Source organism: Macrotis lagotis, chromosome 2 (genome assembly GCF_037893015.1).
Source record: "Macrotis lagotis isolate mMagLag1 chromosome 2, bilby.v1.9.chrom.fasta, whole genome shotgun sequence".
NCBI classification, from domain to species: Eukaryota; Metazoa; Chordata; class Mammalia; order Peramelemorphia; family Peramelidae; genus Macrotis; species Macrotis lagotis.
In genome coordinates this window covers 288,160,459-288,185,637 of record NC_133659.1, presented here as the reverse complement: position 1 = coordinate 288,185,637, position 25,179 = coordinate 288,160,459, and the positions used below count along the sequence as shown (strand labels likewise).

At 53.9% G+C, this 25,179-nt stretch overlaps 2 protein-coding genes across 2 annotated transcripts; both read left to right on the top strand.

Moving 5' to 3' along the window:
• The first annotated feature begins 3,388 nt into the window (after positions 1-3,388).
• On the top strand, positions 3,389-13,783 carry NXPH4 (neurexophilin 4). Its single transcript, XM_074226326.1, has 2 exons — positions 3,389-3,445; positions 12,020-13,783. The coding sequence occupies exons 1-2, from the start codon at positions 3,389-3,391 to the stop codon at positions 12,917-12,919; spliced, it is 957 nt and encodes a 318-aa protein (XP_074082427.1). The 3' UTR covers positions 12,920-13,783.
• Positions 13,784-18,541: 4,758 nt separating this feature from the next.
• On the top strand, positions 18,542-24,344 carry SHMT2 (serine hydroxymethyltransferase 2). Its single transcript, XM_074226325.1, has 12 exons — positions 18,542-18,629; positions 19,438-19,635; positions 20,118-20,197; positions 20,416-20,616; positions 21,012-21,093; positions 21,249-21,371; positions 21,501-21,640; positions 22,121-22,286; positions 22,993-23,092; positions 23,211-23,366; positions 23,585-23,692; positions 23,839-24,344. The coding sequence occupies exons 1-12, from the start codon at positions 18,597-18,599 to the stop codon at positions 23,964-23,966; spliced, it is 1,515 nt and encodes a 504-aa protein (XP_074082426.1). The 5' UTR covers positions 18,542-18,596; the 3' UTR covers positions 23,967-24,344.
• Positions 24,345-25,179: the final 835 nt, after the last annotated feature.

The window sequence follows — 25,179 nt, the reverse complement described above, 5'->3', positions numbered from 1 at the left end:
CTGCTTACCTTTTTTAACCTTGTTGTAACCCAATTTCCCATAAAGACCCTTCCTTACTACTCAGCCCTTCAATGGGGTTCTCCCTCCCGAGAATGTCCATTCAAAGTCAGCGGGTCTGGCATTTTCCTCCTTAAATAACTGATACTTGGTCAACTACCTATTCCTTACACTTTGCCCCTCTTTCTCCCATTCCCACCCCCAACCTCTTTCCCAGGCTCCAAACTGTCCCCAAGACTCTTGCCTAGGTGAACAGAGCAGTGTTTGCAGAAATGAGAGATCCTCCTGGCTGGACCTCTACCAACCTGCCAAAGAAAGGCTCTTGAAGCGCCCCCTCGTGGTTGATACAGAGCCCACAGGCTGGGGCTCAGGTGGATGCAGCATCCAGAACAGCCCCACCTCATAGACCAAGTCTCAGGTTGATCGCCAGGTGGCGCCAGCATTTTCTCCACAAAGATTTAGATTTCCCCCCAATTAAACCCCCCGCCCAATTACCCTTTTTTTTCTCCTGCCCGACCCAGCTTAGCCAACTCCTCCTCCCCCCACAGACCCTCCCTCATAACCAGTCCTCATCTCAAGCCCATTCTGGGCCCTGGCCCAACTTCTACCTGTTCCTTCCCTGCCTCCACCCCTCAGCCATCCCTCTACCTTCCTGCCCCGCGCCCCTCCAGAAGACCTCAGTCTCAGGAAAACCCTCCCCCTGCCCCCTGCCCGTATCTGCGCGCCCCTGTTTGTCCAGCCGGTCCCCCAAGCTGTGCCCAAAGCTCCTCCGGGCCAGGTTTCCTAAATGGCGGGGGTGGGGCTGGCTGGCTTGGCAGCCTCTTCCAGCTGCCAGAGCCTTTGCCAGCCCTCCCGGTGCCAGCCGCACACCTGGTGCCCGGCCCCCGGGAGCCGCCTGAGTCTCTGCCTGTCGCGCTACACCAAACCACCGGCAGTTCGGGGGAGGGGGAGGGGAAGAGGGCAAAGACGGGGGCTGTGGATCCTACCCCTTTAGGCTCCCCTTCAACATCCGGGGCTCCCTCCTCCCTCACACACACACCCCACACACACCATCACACACACACACACACACACACACACACACACACACACACACACACACCCTAACATACTCCGGCCCGGTCCGAGGAAGTATTTCTGGGAGAAGGCAGCCAAGTCACCCCTTCTGTTCCCTACCGCAGGCCAGAGAAGGCGAAGGACAAGAAAAAGAGCAAGAAGGCAGAGAGAGGAGGGAGAGAAGGTGAGAAAAGGAGGACCAACTGAGCCTGGAGCCTGAGCAAGGGAGGATAGCCCTGGGCCCTGGGGCAGAGCTCTGGACTGGCGGGAAGTCTCCAGGGTTATCCCTGGGAGGGCGCAGTTCTAACAGAGATGGCACCTTTTCGGATAGGTAGGCGGTGTGAAGGCAGGGGAATGGATGGAATGACTTTCGGCCCCCAGGGACTGCCCCTAGCGGTCAGCCGGAGCCTTCCTGCGTCCCTGCCAAGCCTCGGGGGCGGGAGCCAGGGTGCCCAGGGCGGAGCCCGGGTCCAGCCTGACCTGGGCCGCACCCTCTAGCACAGGTGCAGCCCTCTGGCCTCCAGCCTCTCCCCAGGCTGACTCCGTCCTCCTTCGTTTCTGCCCCAGCGGCCTCCCTGGAGGAGGCAGGCGGGCACCGGCGGCGCTGGGAGGCTCTTGATCTCGGCGGTCCGTCTCTGTCTGTCTGTGTCTGTCGCCGTCTCGGTCTCGGTCATACCTCAGCCTCAATGCGTAGCAACAGCTGACAGCTGGCGACACCGCGGGCAGAAAAGAGAAAGGCTTGGTCGGGGGAGGGGGAGCGGGAGGGGGCAGAGGCAGAAGGAAGTGGAGGAGAGGATGAGCCCGCGCTAGCAGCAAGGGAGTTCGACTTGAGGGGAGACTTTCCCAACAATGAAGGAGATCTGGGGGGGCAGCACTGGGGCCTGGGGGGGGGGGGGGCTCCTGCACCGGTCAGGAGGCCCGGCCCCAGGAAGCTTAGCAACTGACTTGGAGATAACTGGAGCAGGTCGGGGGGCCACGGATTAGGAATTTGCGTGGAATGGAATCAGGAATCCGAAAGTCAACTGGAGCAATAGGTCCTGCAACCCTGGGACTGGGGGGGGGGGGGGGGGGGACCAGAATACAGAGAAGGGCCTGAGTCCGGGAAAACCTTGGGACAGCTCTGGGACCGGCCCCGGGGCTGGTGGGAGGGGGCCTCAGGCGGCGGCGGCGGCTGTGGCTCTGACGGGGATGGATGAGGGCCCGGTGGCTCATTCGGCCAGGAGATGAGAATCATTGATCACGGGCGGAAACCCCGTCACGTTTGTCAATAGGACTGACAAACGGCTCGGGCAGGGCCAGACCCCCCCCCCATTCCTGCCCCCAAAGGCTAGGCCTCTCCTCCTCCAGACCTCTCCCTTCCCCCGCCTCGTTCTCCAGTCTACACTAGCCCAACCTGCCTCACTCAGCCTCAGCTCCACTAGCCTCCAAGACACGCACACACCTTTAAAAGCCTTCGCCCACCTTCCTATCCCAGGTCCTGACTCCTGGGCCCAGCCCCCACCCTAGCCTCTGGCCCCAGCGCAGCTGCAGGCTCTCCGAAGACACTTCCTCTCACTTCACGCTGCCCATCTCGTAGCTGCCCTCCCGAAGCCCCCTTCATCACTCCTTGAACCCCGCTGCTCCTGGCCCCAGCTCCTGTAGGGCTCCTACCCGAGCCTTGAAGGCCCGTCTTCTGCTTCCCCGAGCCAATGAGACCCAACTCCCTCTAGCAGCTGCGCTTACCGGCCCCCCCCCAAGCACACTCCCCCCGTCCTTCTGCAAGCCTCCAGTTACAGCACCCTCCAAATCAGAGTTCCAGAACCCCAACTCTCCAGCATCCAGAGCCCCTGGACTTCACTCCTTCCTTCCCTCAAGGAAAGGAAGTATAAAGGGGTCGGCAGCACCTAGCCTGGAGGCCAGGGCCCGAGACAGGGGGGCGTGGTCCTATGGGGAGGGGGCGTGGTCCTTCGCGAGTGGCCTTGGGGCGTGGCTTCCAGACAGAGGAGGGGTGAAAGTCACCTTCTCTCGTCACCCCCCCTCCCCGCCTTCTGCGGGGAGGGGGAGGTGGGGTGTGGAGGGCGCGGCCCGGGATTGGTGGGACCCAGAGTCCCGCCCCCCCCGCCTGGGTGCCAGACTGAACTTTCTCCCCCCGCCCTCTCCGCCCCCCCTCCGTTCTCCCCCCAGTCTCTTTCCTTCTCTCTCTCCTGCGCTCAGTTCCCCAGGTCCATCGCTCAGCTCCTCTCCTCTTCTCCTCTCCTTCCCTGTCTTCTTTCTCCCCTAGTCCCCGGCGCCCACAGCTGGGGACCATCCCCCTGTGGTGCCTGCCTCCCTCTCCCCACCCCTGAGCCCCGGGAAGATGCGGCTGTTCCCTGGATGGCTGGCCCTGCTCCTCAGTCCCTGGTTCCTGCGGAAGGTAGGGGGGGCGGGGGCTCGAGGAGGAGGGGGCGGGGAAAAGGGCTGGGGACCCAGGAGTCTGGGCCTCCAGAGCCCTGGGGAGCGCTGCGCGTCAGGGGGTTGTCTCGGACTCCTGGGTCCAGGGTCAGGACTGATCGGGGCTGGGGAGATCCCTCTGCGCCGCGCCGATCCCCCTTTACCCCCATCCCCCATCCCGGCGGGATCTAACTTTGCGCGGCATCCAGGAGCCTGGGGGAGTGGGGTAAAGGTGAGTGTCGGGCTGACAACGAGACCCCGGTACCCCCCGGACCCGCGCTTTCTCCAGAACAAGTTTGTGTAGGCGGGGGGGGGGGCGGCAAGGTAGGAGGGTCGGGCCCCAAGTGCTCCTCCAGGAAAGGGCAAAGGGAGCGTGTCAGAGACACAACTCGAATGTGTGAGAGACGAGACAGGATGAGCCAGAGACGCTGGCAGTCTCTCTGTGTCCCTGTCTCTCTCTCTCTCTCCGTCTCCTTTCTGGCGCTGTCCTCCTCTCTCTCTCTCCGTTTCGCTGTGTCTCGCCTTGTCCAATTCTCCGATTCCTCTTTCCTGCCCATTTTCTATGTGTTGGATTACTATGTCTGTAGATCTTTATCTGTGTGCATACACACACACTCCAACATACACACAATGTCAAATACACACAGCGTCATCTGCTTACAAGCTCACCCAGAATTTCACCCTGATACACAACCTCACAGGTTGACTGAAGAGATTCCCACTCCATTTCCCAGCCTTCTGGTGGGGGGGAGCAACATGTCCCCTGTCTTTCAATTCCAGAAGCCTGACAACTGTGCCCTTCCCTTCCTGATGAAGACTCTGAGTATGAGCACACATGTGGGGTGGGCACTGTGATCGGGTGTCCTTGTACGGAATGTCTAAAAGTGCATTTGTGTGTGTTTGTGAACAGAAGTGTTTCTGTCTGTCCCCAAGGCCTGAAGATGCAGAGTGTAAATATGTGGGTGCATCTGTGTGTGAGTGTGTGTGTTTGTATAGAATCATTGGCACATATGTGTGGATGTGTGTGGACGTCTGCACAAATGTTTATCCATGAATCTCTATCTACCTGTGTGTGAATGCATATGTGTGTGTCTCTAGCTGATTACTGGAGAAACATTCTGTCTTCTCTGACCTGACCCATTGCCACAGGGTTAGGGTTGGAGTGTAAATGAAGCTGCAGACCCCAGCCTCCCCAGCCTCTCTTTCCCCCCCACTTGGTCCTTCCCTTCTATCAGGTTCAGCCCTCCACACAGCTGTTGATGGCTTCTGGTTAGGAAGAGGCAAGGAAGATAAAGGGAGGAACCTTCCTTGGGGGGAGACTAGAATTTCTATCTGGATGTTAAACCTGTTTGGGAGCACTCTGGGTTGGTCATGGGGGTGAGGGGAGAGTATCACCCCCAGTTCTTTTTGCCCCTTCTCCTAGTGACTTCCCTTTCAATCCTGTGCCAGGGGCTAGGTCTGATAGCATCCTAAAACCCAGGCATTCACATTTCTGACTCCTCCTCAGACTGTTTGACCTTGGGGGGAAGAGGCTGAAAGGTGAAAAGGGGGTGAGTTAAATTTCTAATTCTGCCTTAGTTTTCCCCTCTTTCTCTCCCCCCCCCCCACCCAAGCCTAATCACAGATTCCAGAAGGAAAAAGGGCAGCTAAATAGATGCATTGGGAGACTACCCTCACCACCATCCTCGGACTTCATCTAACCAGGTCCAACCCCCTAGGCTCAAAGAAGCAGAGATGGCTTTTGGGTTGCCTGGATCCCCACCAAACCACAAAGCTTGCCAGATTGAGGGGGTTCGTGCCTCTGAAAAACACAAGCCATCCTGGATGGAACTCAGGTTCAACAGGGAGTGACTGGGACTTCCACCCAGAGCCCTGGATTCCCTGGTCCCAGAAGCTGATCAGCCCACCGCTCCTTTCTGCCTCCCCCTCCACCACCGACTCTTTTCTCCCTTAACCAAATTCCCCCAGCTGACCAAGCTGGTTTAATTTTCTTCCCCCCTGAAGGGAAATGAAACATCTGGCAGAGACTTGGGGAGAGTGAGGGAGTGAAAATGATTGTGTGTGCACTGCGCCCTATGAATCTGTGGATTTCTGAATGTATGTGCCTATGTGTCTGAAGAGGTGTGTGTGTCTGTGTCCAAGTATGTTTATTTCCATGTGTACCCACGGATCTGAGTGCATCTTTATCTGTGAGTGTATCTGTATGTTTGTGTGTGTGTGTGTCTATGTCTAAGTATGGGTCTGGCTTGAGCTAGCTTGTGTATAGGGTATCTATGAGAGCCTGGGTAGCTGCCAGATATGTGTCAGTGTGTATCCACGCCTAAATGCCCTTGGGTTGTTTGTTTTGGGGGGGGTAAGGGGTGTAGCATAGATCATATGCCTGGAAAGCACGGATGAACTATCTGGGGAGTATTCACCCCCTCCATACCCACAAAACTACCCTATCAATCTGTCTCCCGTGGCCTATTAAACCCCAACCTTCCTCCTTATCTTTACTGCTCTTTTCTTCTTTCTCTTCTCCCTCTTATCTCCTGTCTCTAACCCAGCTTTCTTTTTTTCATCCATCACACACCCCTCCTTTATCTCTCTCTTATCTCTCCATTTCTCCTTATCCATCTTTCTCTTTCTGCTATCCATTTCTCTAACCACCTATCTTTGCAGTTACTGTCTCTCATGGTTTTCTCCTCCCCCTCTATCTCTCTCAAAATCTGTTTATTTTCCCAACTCTGGAGCTTTCTATTTATCTCTAGATATATTTGGTGTCTCTGCCTGGGTTATCCCCACCCCCCGCGCCTTTTTCTATCTCTGTGTGTGTGTCTCTCCCTCCCTCTGTCTCTGAACGTCTCTGTTTCCCTCTGCATGCAAATGAAGCAGGCTCGGGAAGAAGCCCACCCGCAAGGAATTGGGGCGGGGCAGGATCAATACTAACTAATCGCTAATCACTGATCACTAATTAGCTTCTGGAGTGAAGGAGCGGAGGCTTTCTGGGACTCCCCAGCCCTGGGATGGAAGTGGGAAGAAGGTGTGTTTGGGCAGAACCCAGGAGTCCAGGCCTCAAGGAGATGAGCTATGTCCCACTCACTATTCCCTGGGCGCCGCCCCCCAGCCCCCAGCCCCCAGCCCAGTGGCCCGGCTTCCCGCTTTCTTCTCCCCCTCCCGGTCCCCTCCTAATCTCTGACTTGGCCACTTAGACACGCGTAGCCCCGGCCTCGAGAAGGGAGCAGCGCACAGGGATTTGGGGGTAATCTGGGGCCGCAGCTGGGGCCAGGTCGGCGGGGAGGGAAGCGAGATGGGCAGCGGCTGGCTTCAGTAGTCGCCCTTCCACCAGAGCTTGTGAGGGGAGAACATCGAGTCTTAGAACCGGGAAGGGAAGGAGGGGAACCGAAATAAGGAGGTGAGGGAGTCTGGAGGGAGCTGAATAGCAAATAGCAATAATGAGGGACAGCTGAATAGAGGGGGCAGAGATGAAGCGAGAGATAATGGGGACAGACAAGCATAAGTGGCAGAAGAGCAGGATCACGGAAGAAAGCGAGGGAAAAGAGCGGGATAACGGGGATCAGAGGGTGGGAGCCAGGAATGGAGCACGTTAGGAGGGCTTGCTTGTGGGGGAGACTGTGATCAAGAGCTGTGGAAACTGATGAGTCTTTTCTCCCCCTCTCCCTCCCTCAACACCTTCCTCCCCCACCCCCACCTCGCCTCGCCGGCCTCCGGCTCCTGCTTCGGGAAATTACATCCCTGCCCCCCGCTCCCCTCCTCAGCCCCGCGCCCCGGAGCCGGCGCCTTTATAGACACATTTATTGCAATAATAAAGTGAGGCGCGGGGCTGGGGGGGGTGGGCGGACCGCTCCCGGGGGGCACCCGCTCCGGGAAGCAAGGAAATAAAATATAAAATAAAATCAAAATTCAGATAGCAGTGAGCCCTGCGCTGCGGCCCGGGAGACGGGCTGGGGGTGGGGGGGAATGGAAAGAGGGGGGGATAGACGCTGAGAGAGGACCTTTCAGCTCTGCAGCCTGTGCCCTCCCTTCTCCCCGCACCCCAGGTTTCCCCCAAGGTCACTAGAAGGCAAGAGTCATGACCCTGAAAAGCCTTCTACCCGGGCTTACAGGATGGGGTAATGGATCAGCGGATCTGTGCCCACCTTCACCATCCACCTCCGAGCCCAGCTCGATTCTGGAGGCTAAGGGGAGAGGTCGCCCTGCGTATGGGGAGCTAGGTGGGCTAGGCGCAGGAGATAGGGAGAGCCCACAGGGAGACCAGCAGAGTTCTGCTCTGAAGCTTCCGGCAAAAGTAGAGGCGCTGACGTGGGACCCTATTTTCCCTCCACCCACACAGATATTGTGACCCCCCCTCTTTCCTTCTACAGTCCTGGGGGCAGCCTACCTAACTCTCCTGGCCCGTTCCGTCTGACTAGAATGAGATTCCTTCTTCAGGACCCCCCCTCCAATAGCACATACACTCTGATACTGACACCAGTTGTCCCGATTGCCCTGTCTTATAGCAGGACCCTAGAGGATGGAGAACGGGGTGTGTGTGCGTGTGTGTGCGTGTATGTGCGTGTGTGTGTGTGTATGTGTGTGTATGTGTGTGTGTGCGTGTGTGTGTGCTCCCAGCTTCAACCTCCTTCTTCCTTGCTGGGCTGAGGCCAACCCTGGTCCCTAAACCATTACCCTCGGATAGCAGAGCGACCAACTGTGGGATGGCTACTGTCCCAGCGCCTCTCAGCTGATCTCGCCTGGGGACAAGGTGGGGGCAGGAGGGGGGGGGATCTCTGCAATGCGGCTGGGGGGGCACTGAGTTCTCCAAAGGCCTTCATGCCTATCTTTCCCCCAATAAGCCTACTCTCCCAGTCCAGACTTTGCCCCTTGACTAGCTGTCTGAGTACCCATTTACAAAGAACCGTGAAGGGTTTCTGAGCAATAGCTGGAAAAGGGACCCCGGGACCCACCCATCTATGCCTTTGACTCAGGTGGACAACAAAATCAGAGTTCTCTCCCCACCCTGCCACCCCTCCCAGTGTTCCCTCCACTCAGTGTTCTCTTCTCTGTAGTGCAGGGGACCAGTGGGAGAGGAGTATTGGATGCTGCTCCCCCCTCCACTGGCCTGGGTCCCCTCAAAGCTTCTTTAATACGCCCAGATTCCTCATCCCTCTACTTCCCAATCAATATCCCTTCCTAACGTTTCTTTCCCCCCACACTCAACTACTCACACTCGGGTGCGGAAGAAGGTGAAATGAAGAACCCCGCTCTCCCCCTCTATCCAGTACCTCCTCCATGCACCGCTTCAGCTCCTAATAGAGCTCCCCTCCCCGCCCCCTCCGGTTTAAGGCTGCGAGACTCTGGTAAAAGACAAGCTTTTCTTCCCTTTTCCCTTTCCCTCTCCCTCCCTCCCTTCCTCCCTCCCTCGCCCCCCCCGTGCTGTCAACCAGGCTCGCCTCTCCCCTCTGCAAATGTCACCGTGCCCAATTAGCTTAATTAAACCGAAGCTTCGGCGAATGCTTGCCCCCCCTGCCAGTTCCCCCACTTACACACTTCTGAACAAACTGCCCCATCCCCATTTCTCTCGTCAAAGGGAGCCCTAGTGCTTATCAGAAAGCTGAGTAGGCCCAGAGGGATCACCAAGAGCTTTGGGGATCGAGGCAGACCTTGTTCGATCTCCTTGGATCAATCTGGGTCTCCCCTAGTCCTCTCTAAGACAGGCAATGACACCTAATGTAGGGAGAGACAGAGACACACTGAAAGACAGCATCAGAGACAGAATCAAAAAAAAAAAAAGGTGACAGTGACAAGAGAGAGGTGGAGATCGGGGACAGACAGAGACAAAGTCAGAAAGAAATAGAGACAGAGACTGTAACCCAGAGCATCAGAGATAAAAGTGGGTGGGGGAGGGAGAAACAGAGAAAGGTACTTGAAGACCAAGAAGAAAAAGGTTGTATTTCATTGTATTCTCTCTTGTTCCCATTTCAGTTCCTTTTCCCCAAAGATATACCCCTTCCTCCGCCCAGGTCACTACCCCTCCCCCATCCAAGGTCGGTCAGGGCTCACACACTCACACACGCACACACATACACACACACATACATCAACACACATGCACACTTTCCTTTCATCTTTTCCAGACTCCTGCAGTGAATGGGGAGGGGGGAAGAGGACCAAAGCCACGGGATTTGCAGGGATCAGAGAAGGCGAGACAGCAATTTGTCTGGGATCAGACACCCCGGGGTGGGGAAGGAAGGACGGACAAGCGACTTTCAGACACACCCCCCCCCGCAGCTGTCTGAGGACCCCCAGTTCCCAGTCCCTCCCTCATTTCATCTGAGCTGGTCTCAGGGGAATTGGCAGAAACCTGTGTGGGTTCCTTCCTAGCTAGGCTTCCTCCCTGCCAGAGGCAGGGAGACGTATACCGGCCCCAGAAAGGAACTGGGACTTGGATTGAGTGTGGGTAGCAGTGGTGTGCCTGGAACCCTAAAAGGGGGGAATGGGCAGAGGGAGGAGAATCAGGGAAGGGCGAGAAGTGGCTAAGGGAGAGCTTAGATCGTCCTAGAAAAGAGAACCAGTCGGACCCAAGGCAGGAATCTTTAATCACTGTACCTCCTGCAGCCTGGATTTCTCCTCTACTGTGTGGGCAGCAGGGGGCTGGGGGTGAGGGGACGCTGGGTTTCTTCTGTGCAGGGCAAAAACCTGGGCACAGTTCGGGGCTAGCGCCTTTTTGCCGCTCCTCTTCCCAGCCCAAAGGGCTCCACAGTCCCTTGCTCACTCACTTCTTACTTCCCCGACTCCAGGGACTCATCTCCCTTATTGGCTTTCCCAATCCCACACCTCCTTAATTGCCCCCCGTTCCCTGGCACCCAGCCCCAGCTCGGGAGGCGCAGCTCCTCTGCTCCCCACCGCTGCCTAAGGGGGGCTCCTTGTCTTTCCCTCTTTTTCGTTTCCCCTCTCTGTGCTGTCTCTGTCTCTTACGCTCTCACCGCCCCTCGCCCCCCTCACCTGGGCAGGGCTGGGGGATGGGAGGAGGAGGGGGGGCGATAAATATGTATGATGAGCAGGCGGCGGCGGCATTAATAACCCGGGATCGCAGCGCTGCGGGGACTGAGGCGGCGGCGGCTAGACGGAGATCCCGGCTCCTCCGTGGCTCCCCACCCCCCATTCTAAGCCCCCACCCGGTGTGTGCAGGATGTGTGCAGAGACAATGTGAACAGACGCACAGTGGGGCCACATGTGGTGCGCGCACACTCCCGGACACCTCGGGTCCACAGGACAATGTCTACACCGTGGACACACGGATGCTGTATACCCGCCAGTGCCCGCCCTCGCGCCCCTCGGGTGTGTTGGACTGTCCCCGCTACCCAGGGTAGACACGCACGGTCCCTCCCTGCCTCCCTCCGGCTCCCCCGGCCTCCCAGCATCTCCATATTTCTTGACTCTCGCTCTCTCCTCGCCCTCCTTCCCCGCACCCTCTTCTCCCGCGCCCCCCCCACCTCCGCCTCCGCCCCCGGATAATTGATGGCCCGGGCCTGGCCCGGCCGCTCCCGCCTCTCGATCCATCTTGTACTCGCGCCAGCGCTGTCTCACCGGATCGGCCGCCACCTGAGACACTGAGAGACGGAGGGAGGTGGGGGCGCCGGCAGGTAGCGGCCTGCCGGAGGGGGTCGGGGGCAGGACCCCCACACTCCTGTCCCCCTCTTCCCCCTGCTTCCCGGGGAGCCCAAGGGAGGGCAAGAGGCTCCCTACCCCTGCCCACTCCACCGGAACTAGCCGTGGGGAAGCTGACTTGGACCCCATCTGGAGCAGGCCGAGACCACCCAGCCACAAGCCCCTTTCCCAGGGCAGCCCCTGCAGCCAGCTGCTACCTCCGTCTCTGCAGCGCCCCCATCTGACGGGGGAAGAAAGGACAGCGGGCGGCTGGAGGAGCAGGGAGGCAGCCCAGGGGCTGGGGAAGAGAGCCAGCCCTGCGTCGGCCTCTTTTTTCCGTTCCCACCCCCCGCCGGGGTCGGCCTTGGCTCAGCCCCATCTGGCCCGGCCCGGAGTTGCTGAGTCGCATTTTCCCGCCCCCGTCCCTTGAGACTACCTCCAGATTTTGATAGATTGCCGCCCCCCCCACCCTGATTAATGAGCAGACACGGGGGCCACAGATGGAGCTGACCGCGCTCGGCGGCTTGCCTGGCTCCCCCCTGCCTCCCCGTCCTCCCTGCCCTGTTTAGCTTTCTCCCCACCAACGCAGAACCCGGCGTCCTCTTCTCTCCTCTGGAAAGGGAAGGAGGGTGAAGGGGACAATTGGTCCGGGGATGGAGGGGGTGGCTGGGGATGGATGGCTTATCAGGGGCTGAGAGGCCGCACGCAGAGTTCGAAGAAACAGGAGGGAGACACAAGGAAGCCGTGCTAACTTTGGCCCTTTCCCCGACGGCTGGAAGGAGGAGAAGGGCCCACCTGGGAAGAAGGGTGCACGGAGCGGGGCCGGGGGTCCTGGCTACCCCCCAACACCTCCTCCCTCCCTTCTCTCTCTCTCTCTCTCTCTCTCTCTCTCTCTCTCTCTCTCTGTCCGCCCCCTCCCACTCCTCAGGCCTCCAGCGCACAACTCCCGGCGCCCCGGACCCCGCGTTACCTGGAGCTGCGCCCTGCAGGGGCTGGAGCGGGCTCCCCAGGCCGCCTCTTCCAGGCCCCGCGTTCCCCCGAAGGCTACGGCGCAGCCGACGCTTGGAACTGGGCCTGGCCGACCAACCTCACCGGGGCCGGGGCCGGGGCCGGGGCCGGGGCCGGGGCGGGCTCGGCACCCCCGGCGCAGCGCACCAAGAGGAAGCCCTCGATCAAAGCAGCCAGGGCCAAGAAGATCTTCGGTTGGGGGGACTTCTATTTCCGGGTGCACACCCTCAAGTTCTCTCTGCTGGTAACTGGCAAGATCGTGGACCACGTCAACGGCACTTTTAGCGTTTACTTCCGACACAATTCCTCCAGCCTGGGCAACCTGAGCGTCAGTATAGTGCCTCCATCAAAGCTTGTAGAGTTTGGGGGGGTTCTGCTTACTGGGCCGGCGCCTCACCCTCTGCAATCCACTCTGGCCTTGGAGGGAGCCGCTCTACCTGGGCTAGGGTCCCCCCTGGGGGTACCTTCGGGGGGATCACTAGGGATGCCGTCGGGGGGGACTCTGGGAGGTGCCCTAGGGGGCGCGCTGGCAGGTCCCCTTGGAGGAGCCCTAGGGGTCCCCGGGGCTAAGGAGTCACGGGCCTTCAACTGCCACGTGGAGTATGAGAAGACAAATCGAGCTCGGAAGCACCGCCCTTGTCTGTACGACCCATCCCAGGTGTGTTTCACAGAGCACACTCAGAGTCAGGCCGCGTGGCTCTGCGCCAAGCCCTTCAAAGTCATCTGCATCTTCGTCTCCTTCCTCAGCTTTGACTACAAACTGGTGCAGAAGGTGTGCCCGGACTACAACTTCCAAAGCGAGCATCCCTATTTCGGATAACAACTCCCCCTATTCCCCAACTACTACCCTTTGCTCCCCCTTCCCCCAAATGAGGGCATCAGGGAGCCCCTTATCCAAACATCTCCTATAATTTCCACATCTCCTCTGCCCCCAGGATTCCATCAGATGAGGGCAACAGCACAGCAGAGAGAGACCCAGAGGCCTGGGTGCAACCTGGGCAAAAATGAGGGAAGAGGCGTTTTCATTTAGGGGAAGGACCTCTCTGGCCTCTCTCATCTCTCCTTTCCTATATATGACCTCTCCTTTCCTTCACCCTCTTAAGATTTTCCCTTTCACCTCAGAAAAGTGTTGCTGTCCAGCATTACAAGGGCCTCATTTTGGCTCAGTCCTCTTCCATCTCCCCTTCCCCAGAAGGCCCCAGTCCCTCCTTCCTAATCACCCCAATTCCCAGGGAGGGGGGAGAAGAAAAGGGGAGATAGTGCAATGAGGATTTCTATTCCCTCTGCCCTAAGCTTTGGAACCTCCAAAGCATCTACTTTGGTTAATAACCCCTCCCCACAACGGTTTCTGACCCAGCTCCCTGAAATTCCAGCCCCCCACCCCAAGATGTTTATACTCCAGGTCTCTTCTAGTATTACCTGGCCAACTATAATGCCTGGCCCACCCTTGTAATGTCTAGCCCCCACCTTTATTATGCCTGATCCCTTATTATATCCATTCACCTCTCTGTGACTACCCAAGACCCTAACTGGGGCAGGAGAAAAATTAGAACTGGAAGGATGGGGAGCTGCTAGGTTCCTGGTTCTACTCTGCCTCCTGCTGACCTTCTTCAATGGGCACTACTATCCAGCCCTACCCTGCCTCTTCCTCCTGCTGCTTATTTTTCTATGCCCCACCCCAAAAATCAGATGAAAAGGGAAGAAAATAAAGTCAAATCGAATATGAGTCTGTGTGAACCCTTTACAGAGGTGGCTGATGTTGGGGAGAAAGATGATGCCATGAGGATCATCTTGACCACCTCTTTCTCCATTATAGGGGGGGGTGAAGTGGGGATGAGAGTGATAACAGAAAAGAAGAGGCTACTGAAATCAGCTTTGAGAGAGGAAGAACACCTAGCCCTGAAAAAAAAAAAGAGAAGGTTCAGGGCTAAGCTGTTGCCTGACAAATACTGAAGGATCTAAGAGTGAGAAACACAGTTCCCTAGAGGGCGCATTGCAGAGGGGAAATGCTGAATAGAGAGGGGGGAAAAGAGGTTAGACCTGAGAAGGGACTTAGACATTAGCGATCCCAGACAGGGGTAGCTCCTGAACAGGAGGAAGAAAGGGACTGGGAACGAGAAGGCTGGCAATAAGAAAGGTGAGGTAACAAGCCAATAGGTTCTGTCCCAACCAAGCTAGACTTACAAACCGGGGCAGCAGAATGGGAAGGGAGGGGCTAACAGCTTTAGTGACATCTGGAGCCATCGATCTTACTTTTACTTCCTTAATTTCATGGGCGCTGAGTTTGCAGACCGGCAGGGGTGGGAGAAAGGAAGGAAGAAACCTTGGGAAGAAAGGGCTGTGGAGGAGATGGGGAAGGGGCATAGACCCCCAAGCTGAAGGTGGGTAGACACAGGGATGTCCTTTTGTACATACTGACTATGCACCACCTCCATCCCCCACTATGAGTCTCCAGGCCACCACTCCCAACTGCCAGCCCCCAACCCCAGACTTCTCCCTCCTTCTGTAGCTGTAGCTAATTTTATCTGCCTCTAACCCCTGCCCAGGCGTTAATTGGCGGTAGCTTCATTAACAGCTCTCCCAATGCCCAAAGCCCCCTCTACCCTGGGGAACTCCTGTCAGAGGAGGCAGACAAGCTGAGACACAGAGTCCCCTCCTCTTCAGTCCTTTAACACCTATGGATAGGTGGAGCTGGGGTGAGGATGAGGAAGGATAACTGGACTGAAGCCATCATTAAAGGGATATAGAGTGGATGAGATTGAAAATAGGATTCTGATCTTGGTGAGGGAAGGACTTAATGTAGACGAGCTCTGAGGAGACAGTATAAAAGAAGCAATATATAGAAACTGAGTTCTCTAGCTGGAGGGCTTTGAAGGTCAAGTCTGGTGTATAGAAGGGTGGGGAGAGAAAGGGAGGAGGGTAAAGAGATGTGTTTCTCCATGGCCATAGAGGTGAGGGACCAGGAAGTGAAGGATATTTAGATTGCATTGAGGGGGGAGGCAGATAAAGATAGAGAGGGGACAGAGACAGGCAGAAGAGAAAGAGGCAGAGAGAGGACAGAGACAGAGGGAGGAGAGACAGGCAGGAAAGACAGAGAGATGAAAGAAATAGGCAGGAAAGTCAGAGACAGAGAGAGGAAACAAAGATACAGAAAGAGTAAATCTGGGGATAATGCTAGGGACTGTTACCACATAAACGTCTTTTCCTGGAGATCTTAATATTGGTTGTTTTTGTGAATCGGTTCCCAAAAGTCAGGGCTCACTTCATATACTCAAGGTCTGACCATACATTTTTACCTTCTAGGAGGCAATTTGAAGCAACTGAGGAATGTGGAGAAGGCTGAGGGAAATGACTGCTCCAACTGATCCTAAATAAGTGTTATATGAAAGCTATATGCAGTGCCTGTTGGGTGCTAAATGGGGGGGGGCATACAAAGGTGAAAAATAATAGTCCCTGCCCTTGAGAAACTTACAGTCTAACAGGAAGAGATGCCAGGTACATACAAATAAGTATTATGCAAGTCATAAAGTATAGGAGGAGGAAAGGAGAACCAGACAGAGCTATGAGAAATTTGAAAAGGAAAGAATTACTTTCACCTGCAGGGAAAGAGGAGCAGTATCTGAGGCTTCTAAACCCCAGTGCCTCCTCCCAAAAAACATCACCATCAAAGCAGGAGATTGTTCTATCCACTCTCTTCTTACATGCCCTATCATTGTCCTTTTATTATTTTTTCCCATTTCCAGGCTTTCTTTGATGGTCACAGGACCTTTGATGGTCATAGAACTTCAGAGCTGGAAAAATCACAGAATTCTGGAGTGAAAGGGACCTCCAAGGTCATTTAGTCTACTTGGGTACCAGAAGCATCAGCATCCTTCTACAACATCCCTAAAAAGCGGTTCAGTCTTTGCTGATCACCTCCAGTGATGGAGAGTTCATTACTTCATGAACAGCTTATCCTGTTATTAGACTGCTCTATAGATCACAGCTGAAAGGAACCCTAAGAGATCATCATTATTTCATGGATGAGGAAGCTAAGATCTAGAGAGAAATGGAGAGAGCACAGTGTAACAAAAAGAAAGAATCAGAAATCATTTATTAAGCACTTACTATAAGCCAGGTCCTATGTTAGGCCAGGAGAGACAAAGTCAAAACCGGTCCTTGTTGTCTAGAAACTTAGAGTCTAGCTGAGAGTTTTAGAATGCCCATAAATAGATATATACAAGGTATATATATATATATATATATATATATATATATATATATATATATATATATATATGAAAGTTGGGAGGGAAAAACACTGACAGCTGACACATAAAGAAAAGTTTCATAGAGAAGGTAGTATTTGAGTTGCAACTTGAAGGAAAATAGGGAACCTGAGCAACAGATGTGAGGAGAGAGAATACCCATTACAAAGGAACAGAGATGGCAGATGGATCATCATTTAAGAGCTCTAGTATTCATAGACTATAGTGCTTATGGCAATGAGTAATGCATGTGTAATAAGACTGAAAAGGTAATGGAGAGTCTGATTATGAAGGACTTTAAATGCCAGTCAAACACATTTACATTTGCTCCTAGAGATGCTAGTGAGTCAATGTGGTTTGATGACATGAATTTAAGAAATTTGATAATTTTTTAGTGAATGGATAAAGTAGGTCAGGAATACCCAATTCAAAACTTTTATACTAGTTTAGGTATGAAAAGATAAGGGCCTCTGGTAGGAAGGTGTCTGTGTGAGCAGAAAGGAGGGGAAAGATGCCAGAGTGTTATGGAGGTAGAAATAACAGGATCTGCCAACTGAGTGATCACCTGGGGTGAATGAGAGTGATATATTCAGGATGACACAAAGATCATAGCTCTCAGTGACTGCATAGATGGTAACAAGAAACGTTCAGAGAAGTAGTGGGTTTGGAGGGAAAGAGTTTGGTTTTAAAAATGTCAGATTAAAAGGACATCCAATTTGAAATGTCCAGTAGGAAACTGATGATGCAGGACTTAATTAAGATCAGACTGGCAGATTTAGAACTGGAAGAGACCTTAAAGGCCACTCAGTTCAACTCCATCATTTTATAGATGAAGAAAAAGAGGCAAAGAGAGATTAAAGATTTTGAAGGGTCAAACAGCTGGTAAGGATTTGAGGTCTTGATTTCAAATGCAGTCCCCTATAAGTACTATTAGTTAAGCACTAGACCTATGATTTCATGAATAAGGTGAGATCCCAATCCATCATATCATACTGAAAGTGTAGATCTGGGAGTCATCATAAAGGGATCATTATTAAATCCATGGGAGGGGGAGAGAAAGAGAGAGGCAGAGACATAGAGAGTGTGGGAGAGAAGAGCCTAGCATAAGAGATACACACAGTTAGGGCACAGGAAACAGAATAGTGATCTGAAAAAGGAGAAATCACTCGTGTTGGAGGGGAACCAAGAGCAGTGTTACAAGAACTCGGAAAGGATGGTCAGAATTATCAAATATTTCAGACGTCAAGAAGAATATAAACTGGGGTGGCTAGGTAGCGTAGTGGATAAAGCACCGGCCTTGGAGTCAGGAGGACCTGGGTTCAAATCCGGTCTCAGACACTTAATAATTACCTAGCTGTGTGGCCTTGGGCAAGCCACTTAACCCCATTTGCCTAGAAAAAACTTTAAAAAAAAAAAGAAGAAGAAGAAGAATATGAACTGAGAAAAGACCTTCATATTGGACAATCAAGGGCACATTCTTGGTGAGGGCAGTTACAGCCAGATGACCTTGGGCAAGTCACTTAATCCTGATTGCCTCAAATCCAAGGTCATCTCCAGTCGTCCCGATGCATATCTAGTCAGCCGACCCAGAGGGCTCGGAAGGAGAAAGCGAGGCTGGTGACTTAGCCCACTCGCCCAAATCCAGTTCAAAGTCAAGTGTCATGACATCATCTCTCCGATCTCCCCGTCTTCTTAGAAAATGAAGGACAAACATTATTTCAGGAGCAATGAGGTTGAAAGCCAGATTGAAAAAGGTTAAAAGTGAGTGAGAGGGGCGGCTCGGTGGCAGTGGATAGAGCACCGGCCTTGGAGTCAGGAGTACCTGGGTTCAAATCCGGCCTCAGACACTTAATGATTAACCAGCTGCGCGGCCTTGGCCAAGCCACTTAGCCCCATTGAAAAATCTAAAAAAAAAAAAGTTTACCACAAAGGCAAGACCAGCTCCTCCCCTCCAGAAGTTCCCAATCTAAGGGAGGAACGGTTTTGGACCGTGAGATATAAATCTCGAAAGGAAGTCACTGTCCCTCGAGAGGAAATTCACCCAAGCCGCGCTCTTTCCCGCCACCGCCCCCTCCGAGTCCGCCCACAGGAACGGAAGACGTCTCCGAGACTCCAAGTCCCAGAAGGCCGCGCGGAAGCCTTCTGCGCATGTGCCCGCGAGCCCGGGTTTTCGCTTTTCCTCGGGACGCATGCGCGCTCGCCCCGCTGCCCTTGCGAGCCGCCGGGGGCCCAGGTGCGCTCGGCCCCGCGATGCCGCCGCTCCCGCTGCTGCGTGCTGTCCGGGTAAGGCCGGGGGGCTGGCAGGCTGGCAGGCTGGCAAGGGGCGCGCTCGGCCCGGGCCCGGGGCTCCGGCCCAGCACTTTGTAGCACGTGGCCCCCCGGGGGAGGGGGAGGGGAGGGGGGCACCCCGATGTCCCCCGACTTTCCAGACCGGCACTGGACTCGGAGGTGGGGGAGGGATACGGGGTCCTCCTGCGCCCCCCCCACTCGCTGCCTAGTTGTGGGGGTCTTGGAGAGAAAGAAGGGGGAGGGGTCATTCCTCGTGACCAACCCATTGTATGACCCCCCCCTTTGTCTTAGCCCCCCGGGACTCGGGTCCTCACCCCCTCCATCCCCCTGCCCCAAGCAGAATTAGAAGAGCATGATGCAACTGGGCCCTGCTGGTTGCATCAGAGAGACGGGGCGGGCCCTGGTGCCCACTCTGGTGGCCTCGTGGGCATCTCCAGGTCTTCAGGCAGCAGCGCTGGAGACCGGCTGGGACCCTTCCCCACAGCCCCCCCTCTGTGGCTGCAGGCTGGGGACACCCCCCTTCCCCCTGATGTGGGGGCCAGGCTGACTCCAGAGGACTTCGGGATGGGAACTTGCTCCCAACTCTGCCCTCCCCTCCCCCTTGCTGGGTGATTGGAGTAGATCCCATCAGAGCCACCCCCTTGGACTTTCTGCTGAACTTTGGCCTCTCAAGCTGTCCTCACTAATGACCAGACCGAGCTGAGCCAGACTGGGGGGTGGGGGTGGGCAGAGCAGTGGTGACCCAACCTGGGATTTCTAGAGTCTGTGGGTCTAGGAACGTGATTTCTCTTTTCCCTGGCAGCCCCTCCAGAGATGCAGTCAACTGTTTCAGGTGGCTTTGCGGGCCCAGCATGGAGAGGCAGCCAAAGCCCAGTCTGGAGTGGCCTCCGGAGGCTGGACTGGCCAGGAAAGCTTATCTGACTGTGACCCTGAGATGTGGCAACTCCTACAGAGGGAGAAGGATAGGCAGTGTCGGGGCCTGGAGCTCATTGCCTCCGAGGTAGGAAGCCACCCAGAGGCAGGAAGGATGCTGGGTGGGGTTACTTCTGAATTCTCATAGAAATTACTTTCACATTTGGGGTTGGGGTAGGCAACACCTCTGCCATCTGGAAAACCTACATAAAAAAGTTTTGATCTTCCCTTCATTCCAGAGAAGTGAATTTATTACAATATTAAAAGGTAAAATATGTTGATATTATACAATATTATACATACACTTTATGCACTTCTGAGTTTCCAAACTTTTAGTGTTATCTTTGACTTCCACAACACCCCCCCCCCCAAAAAAAATTCCCATTTAATTTCTTATACTGACCTGTGATTTGAAAAATTGAGATGTGGAAGGGCTAATTATTTTTCTCCTTAGTATAACACTGGCTCCAGTGGTAGGACCACTGGTCTGGCATCATAATTTTAAGGAACTCAGATGACGTGGGGTACTCCCTTTTAACTCCTTCTCATGTGTCATCACCCTCATCTCAGAATTTCTGTAGCCGAGCAGCTCTGGAGGCTTTGGGATCCTGTCTAAACAACAAGTATTCAGAGGGCTACCCTGGCAAGAGGTGAGATGAAGGTGCTAGGGCCAGTAGGAGACTGGAGCTGGGGGGGGGGGTGGAGTGAACCCTAACCTTCAAGAGCAAAATGCTCCTTACATTCTCAACTGAGTTAGCTTTTTTGGCTTGCCTTTAAAAGGCAAGTAGATTGAAGGGAATATAATACCCCTTTAGCAATAGACCAAAGCACAATAGTAAAACTTTTTCTTCCCCCTCCTCAATGACAGATACTATGGTGGAGCAGAGGTTGTTGATGAGATTGAGCTATTATGCCAACGTCGTGCCTTAGAAGCCTTTGACCTTGACCCTAACAAATGGGGAGTCAATGTTCAGCCATATTCAGGATCTCCAGCCAATCTGGCTGCCTATACTGCTCTCCTACAGCCCCACGACAGGATCATGGGACTGGATCTGCCTGATGGAGGCCAGTGAGTTTGAGGGGAGCTGTGGAAGAGGGTGAGGAGGGAGGAATCAGCTAGGACAAGCTGAGGAAATTAGATCTAAAAAACTCCAAGGATGTTTTGCTTAAGTGGTCTTTCCTTGGGATGGGGAGAAGGAATGGGGGCCTGAGTTGAGGAAGGGATTTGGGGACACAAGTAATGAAAGAAGGGGCAACTAGGTGGGTGCAGCAGAGTCAGGAGAACCTGAGTTCACATCTGGTCTCAGAGGCATAATGACCTAGCTGTGTGACCTTGGGTACTGCCTTGCCCCCCCCCCCCCAATGAAAGAAATCTGGTCCTATGGAGATGGGGAATCTGAGTTTGGTGCTCCCCCCGCCTCCAGCTCTGAGATCTCCTTGGCTTATCTTTTTTCTCTTCCCCAGTCTTACTCATGGTTACATGTCCAATGTCAAACGGATCTCAGCTACATCGATCTTTTTTGAATCTATGCCATATAAACTGAATGTAAGTGAACCAGAGTGAAGAAAGCATGGGATGTTGGAGGCAGGGTGGGAAGCAGAAGAGGTTTTACCTCCAAAGGCCCTGTGAGTTGAGAGGAGTAGAGATTTGCTATTCTCTTCCCCATTCCCAGTCTCAATTATCCATTTATCCATGTTTAGCCTTCAACTGGTCTCATTGACTATGACCAACTGGCCATCACTGCCAGACTGTTCCGTCCACGGCTTATCATTGCAGGCACCAGTGCCTACTCTCGTCTCATTGATTACGCTCGGATGAGGAAGGTGAGTGATAGCGCAGCTTGTGGTGGGTTTGCGGAGATATTTTAAGTGGGGTGTAAAGCTATCTTAAATGGGATCAGACAATTCTCCCCTTCCCCACCAAGCTAAGTTCCTGTTTTTTTTTTTGTCTAGGTGTGCAATGAGGTCAATGCTCATCTGCTGGCTGACATGGCACACATCAGTGGCCTTGTGGCTGCCAAGGTTATTCCTTCACCTTTTGACCATGCAGATATCGTCACAACTACCACCCACAAGACCTTGCGTGGGGCCAGGTCAGAGCTTGCCACTGGACATTCCACCATGCTGAGCTCTTCAAAGACCAATTTTCTTCCCTTCTCTACATTTCCGTTCCCAGACAGCTAGACACACACATACACAAATATATACCCCTCTGGGAGTAGGAATCAGGCACTAGATTCCCTCAAAACCCAATGATGAACTAGCTAATGGAATTTTTTTTTAAAAGGATGAGGAAACAGTTGAGGATCCACTTGGAAATTGGGAAAGGAAAAGGATCTGCTCAGATATTTCTTTATCCAGAGTTTAGAATCCCAGAATAATGCCCTTTTCCTAAAACCCTGATCACAGATAACCTGAAGCCATCTAAGTTCAACAAGAGCCAGCTTCTTCTCATTTTGTCCTCTCCATTAAATGGCCAGCTATCCACCCCAGTCAACCCTTTCACCTCACTCATAATCCCCAATTCCACACAGGCCAGTCCCCTGACCTCATTTTTTCCTCTCTCTTCTTAGGTCAGGACTCATTTTCTTTCGTAAAGGAGTACAATCTGTGGACCCAAAAACTGGGCGAGAGATCCCCTACACATTTGAGGAACGAATCAATTTTGCTGTGTTCCCCTCCTTGCAAGGTGGGCCCCATAACCATGCCATCGCAGCGGTAGCTGTGGCCCTCAAGCAGGTAGGTGGGGGTTGGCCTTAATTGATGTCAACCCATTGTCCCTTTTTGGAATGGCAGCTTGGATGCTGGTAGGAATAGATTTATAGTTCAGCAGTAAGAAAAAGTGATGTTATGCTGGAGTCATATATTTTTCATGTCTAATTACTGCTAGAGTGGCCACGAAGGGAGAAATAAAGAGGTACATCTATTGGAGGTGGGGTGGGAAGGAGCAGGATATAAAGCCTTCAGAATTAGAGAAAATTAACAGTACTTAACTTTTCATTGAAGGAGAGGTAGGAGGGAGCTCTTGCTATTGGAGGGGAGGGGATCAGCATCATACAAGAGATTGTGGTGGCACTATGCCTCCAAGCTTTATTTTCCTCCCCTATAAAATTGGGGATGTTGTTCTCCATCAGATATTTTTAACCCTTTTTGTGACCCAGACCCTTTTGGCAGACTGGTTAAGCCAGTGGGTTCCTTCCTGTAATCTTTTAAATGCATAAAGTAAAATACGGAAGACTACAAAAGATGCCAATTATCTTGAAACACAGTCCAAAAGTGTTTTTTAAAAATTTCTCGGACTCTCAAATGAGGAATCCCTAGACTGGAGGTTTTTTCCTGAGTCTTGATCTGATCCTAGACCCTTCAGTTCTCAGAAGTGATGAGGGAAGTGTGAATGTGGGTGTGTCTGGGGTACTAATACTGATCTCCTCTTTGCCCTTTCTAGGTCAATACCCCAATGTTCAGGGAGTATTCCCAGCAGATCCTTCGGAATGCCCAGGCCATGGCTGAGGAGCTTCTCCGGAGGGGCTACTCCTTGGTGTCTGGTGAGGGAACCTGGGAGCCACTCTTAGGAGGTTGAGGATATCTCATTGAAAAAGGTTGTTGGAGATCCTAGGAGGATATTCATTGCACCCCCATCTTAGACCTGTTTTCCTCTTTCAGGTGGCACTGATAATCACTTAGTTCTTGTTGACCTTCGGCCCAAAGGGCTGGATGGAGCTAGGGCTGAGCGAGTTCTGGAGCTCGTGTCTATCACTGCCAACAAGAACACCTGTCCAGGGGACCGGAGCGCCATCACCCCAGGGGGACTCAGACTTGGTATGTGGGGAGAGGGAACAACAGTGGGTGACCCAGAAAAGACTTGTGCCTGGAAAGAGACCTCAGGAGATGACCTTCTGCCCAGTCACCTAGCACAGTCGGCACTGATTAAGTGAATGAAAAGAGGCTCTTCCCTCACCCATGCAATCAAGGGGGATGAGTGTGATTAGGAGCAAGACCTAGTGTGCATTCTAATAATCGCCTTTCCTGCTATCCAGGAGCCCCAGCCTTAACATCTCGACACTTTCGAGAATCTGACTTCCGGCAAGTGGTGAACTTTATCGATGAAGGCGTTCACATTGGGCTAGATGTGAAGAACAAGACAGGTGTGTGATGTGGCCCACTACCCATCCTTGAGATGATTTCTCTTACCCTTTTGTTACTCAACAATCTACTGGTCAAGGATGTTTGGGAGAAGGGGACCAGTTGTAACCCATCTGCTCTCTCACATCCCTTTCCTCCCATCCTCCAGGGAAGCTCCAAGATTTCAAATCCTTTCTCCTGAATGATCCTGAAACAAGACAGCGCCTGGCCAATCTCAGACAGCGAGTGGAAGATTTTGCCCGAGCCTTTCCCATGCCTGGCTTTGAGGAGCGCTAAGGGACTGTTCTGCCTCTGTACTTCCAAGGGCTGGATGATACCTGTCCCTTCCTGCTAAGCAGATTTGGGGAGAAGAAGCATCTTCTTACTCTGTTTCCTCTGGAAAAGAGAGCTCATAGTCCTCAAAGGGGACTTTTCCCCAGCCCACTGTGTAGTTGAGTTTACTAATATTCTTTGGAAGTTTGGAACAAGAGATGTGATCTAACCTCTCCACTCCCTCTTTTCCCCAACTCACGTTAACTGAAAGCACCTTACTCTGTGATTCTCCCTGCTTTTCTATAGAGTTGGAAGGAGGGCAGATGAGCCCTTTGGAGAGGGGAAAAGGGCTCAAAAATAGACTTGCTTCTTTTTTTAATGCAATAAAAATGCTGCAACTGTCTCTTGTTTTTCATTTGAGGAGGAAGAGGACAAGATGGGTAACAGGATGACTTGTGTTCCCCCCCTGCACATTCTGTATTTCCTCCCTGGGGGCATGGGGCCATGGGGCTTGGTCTGCCTCCCTCTGACTGATCAGAGCCGACACCAGACGTGATTAGCAGGCGCAGCAAATTCAATTTGTTAAATGAAATTGTATTTTGCCCACGGCTGCCTCTGCTCGATCCCCCGAGATTGGGGTTTGGGGGGAGGGAGGGGATGAGGAGGAGATAGGAGAGGGATCCCTGGGTGATCTACTTGTGAGGGGCGGGGTGGGGTGGGGGGTCTCGGGCTGGAAGATAGGGAGAAGCTGTAGGAGGTCTAATTCTCCGGCCAGGCGGTTAGGTACATGCTGACTCTGGCCCTTCCCTCCTCGGCCTCCTCGGAGTTGCAAGCGGAGACGGCAGGGGGGTTGGCACGTCCTGCCTGCCCTGGCGAGGGTGGGGCTAGGGAAGCCAGCTGGACCCACCCCCTGAGCCGGTGCCCAGGGGAGAAGCGGAGCCAGCGCAGGCCTCTGGTGCACGTCTGACACGCAGGCTTCTGGCCTGCTGCCTGCCCTCCCGCCCCAGGCTGTGCGCCTGCTGCGGCTCTTGATCTCCGCTTCCATCACGGGGGTGGGGGGTCCTGCCACTTCCCCTCCCCGGCCGCCACCTGGGATTTGGGCTGGGTCAGAGGTGCTTCCGCTGTCCGGAACATCGGGGGGCGGGAAGACCAGCCCCCCCCCCGGAGCGTGGGAACCTCTCCTAGCTCTGGCGGTCAGGATCAGAGTCAAGTGTCCTCATAGACGAGAAGCCAGGCC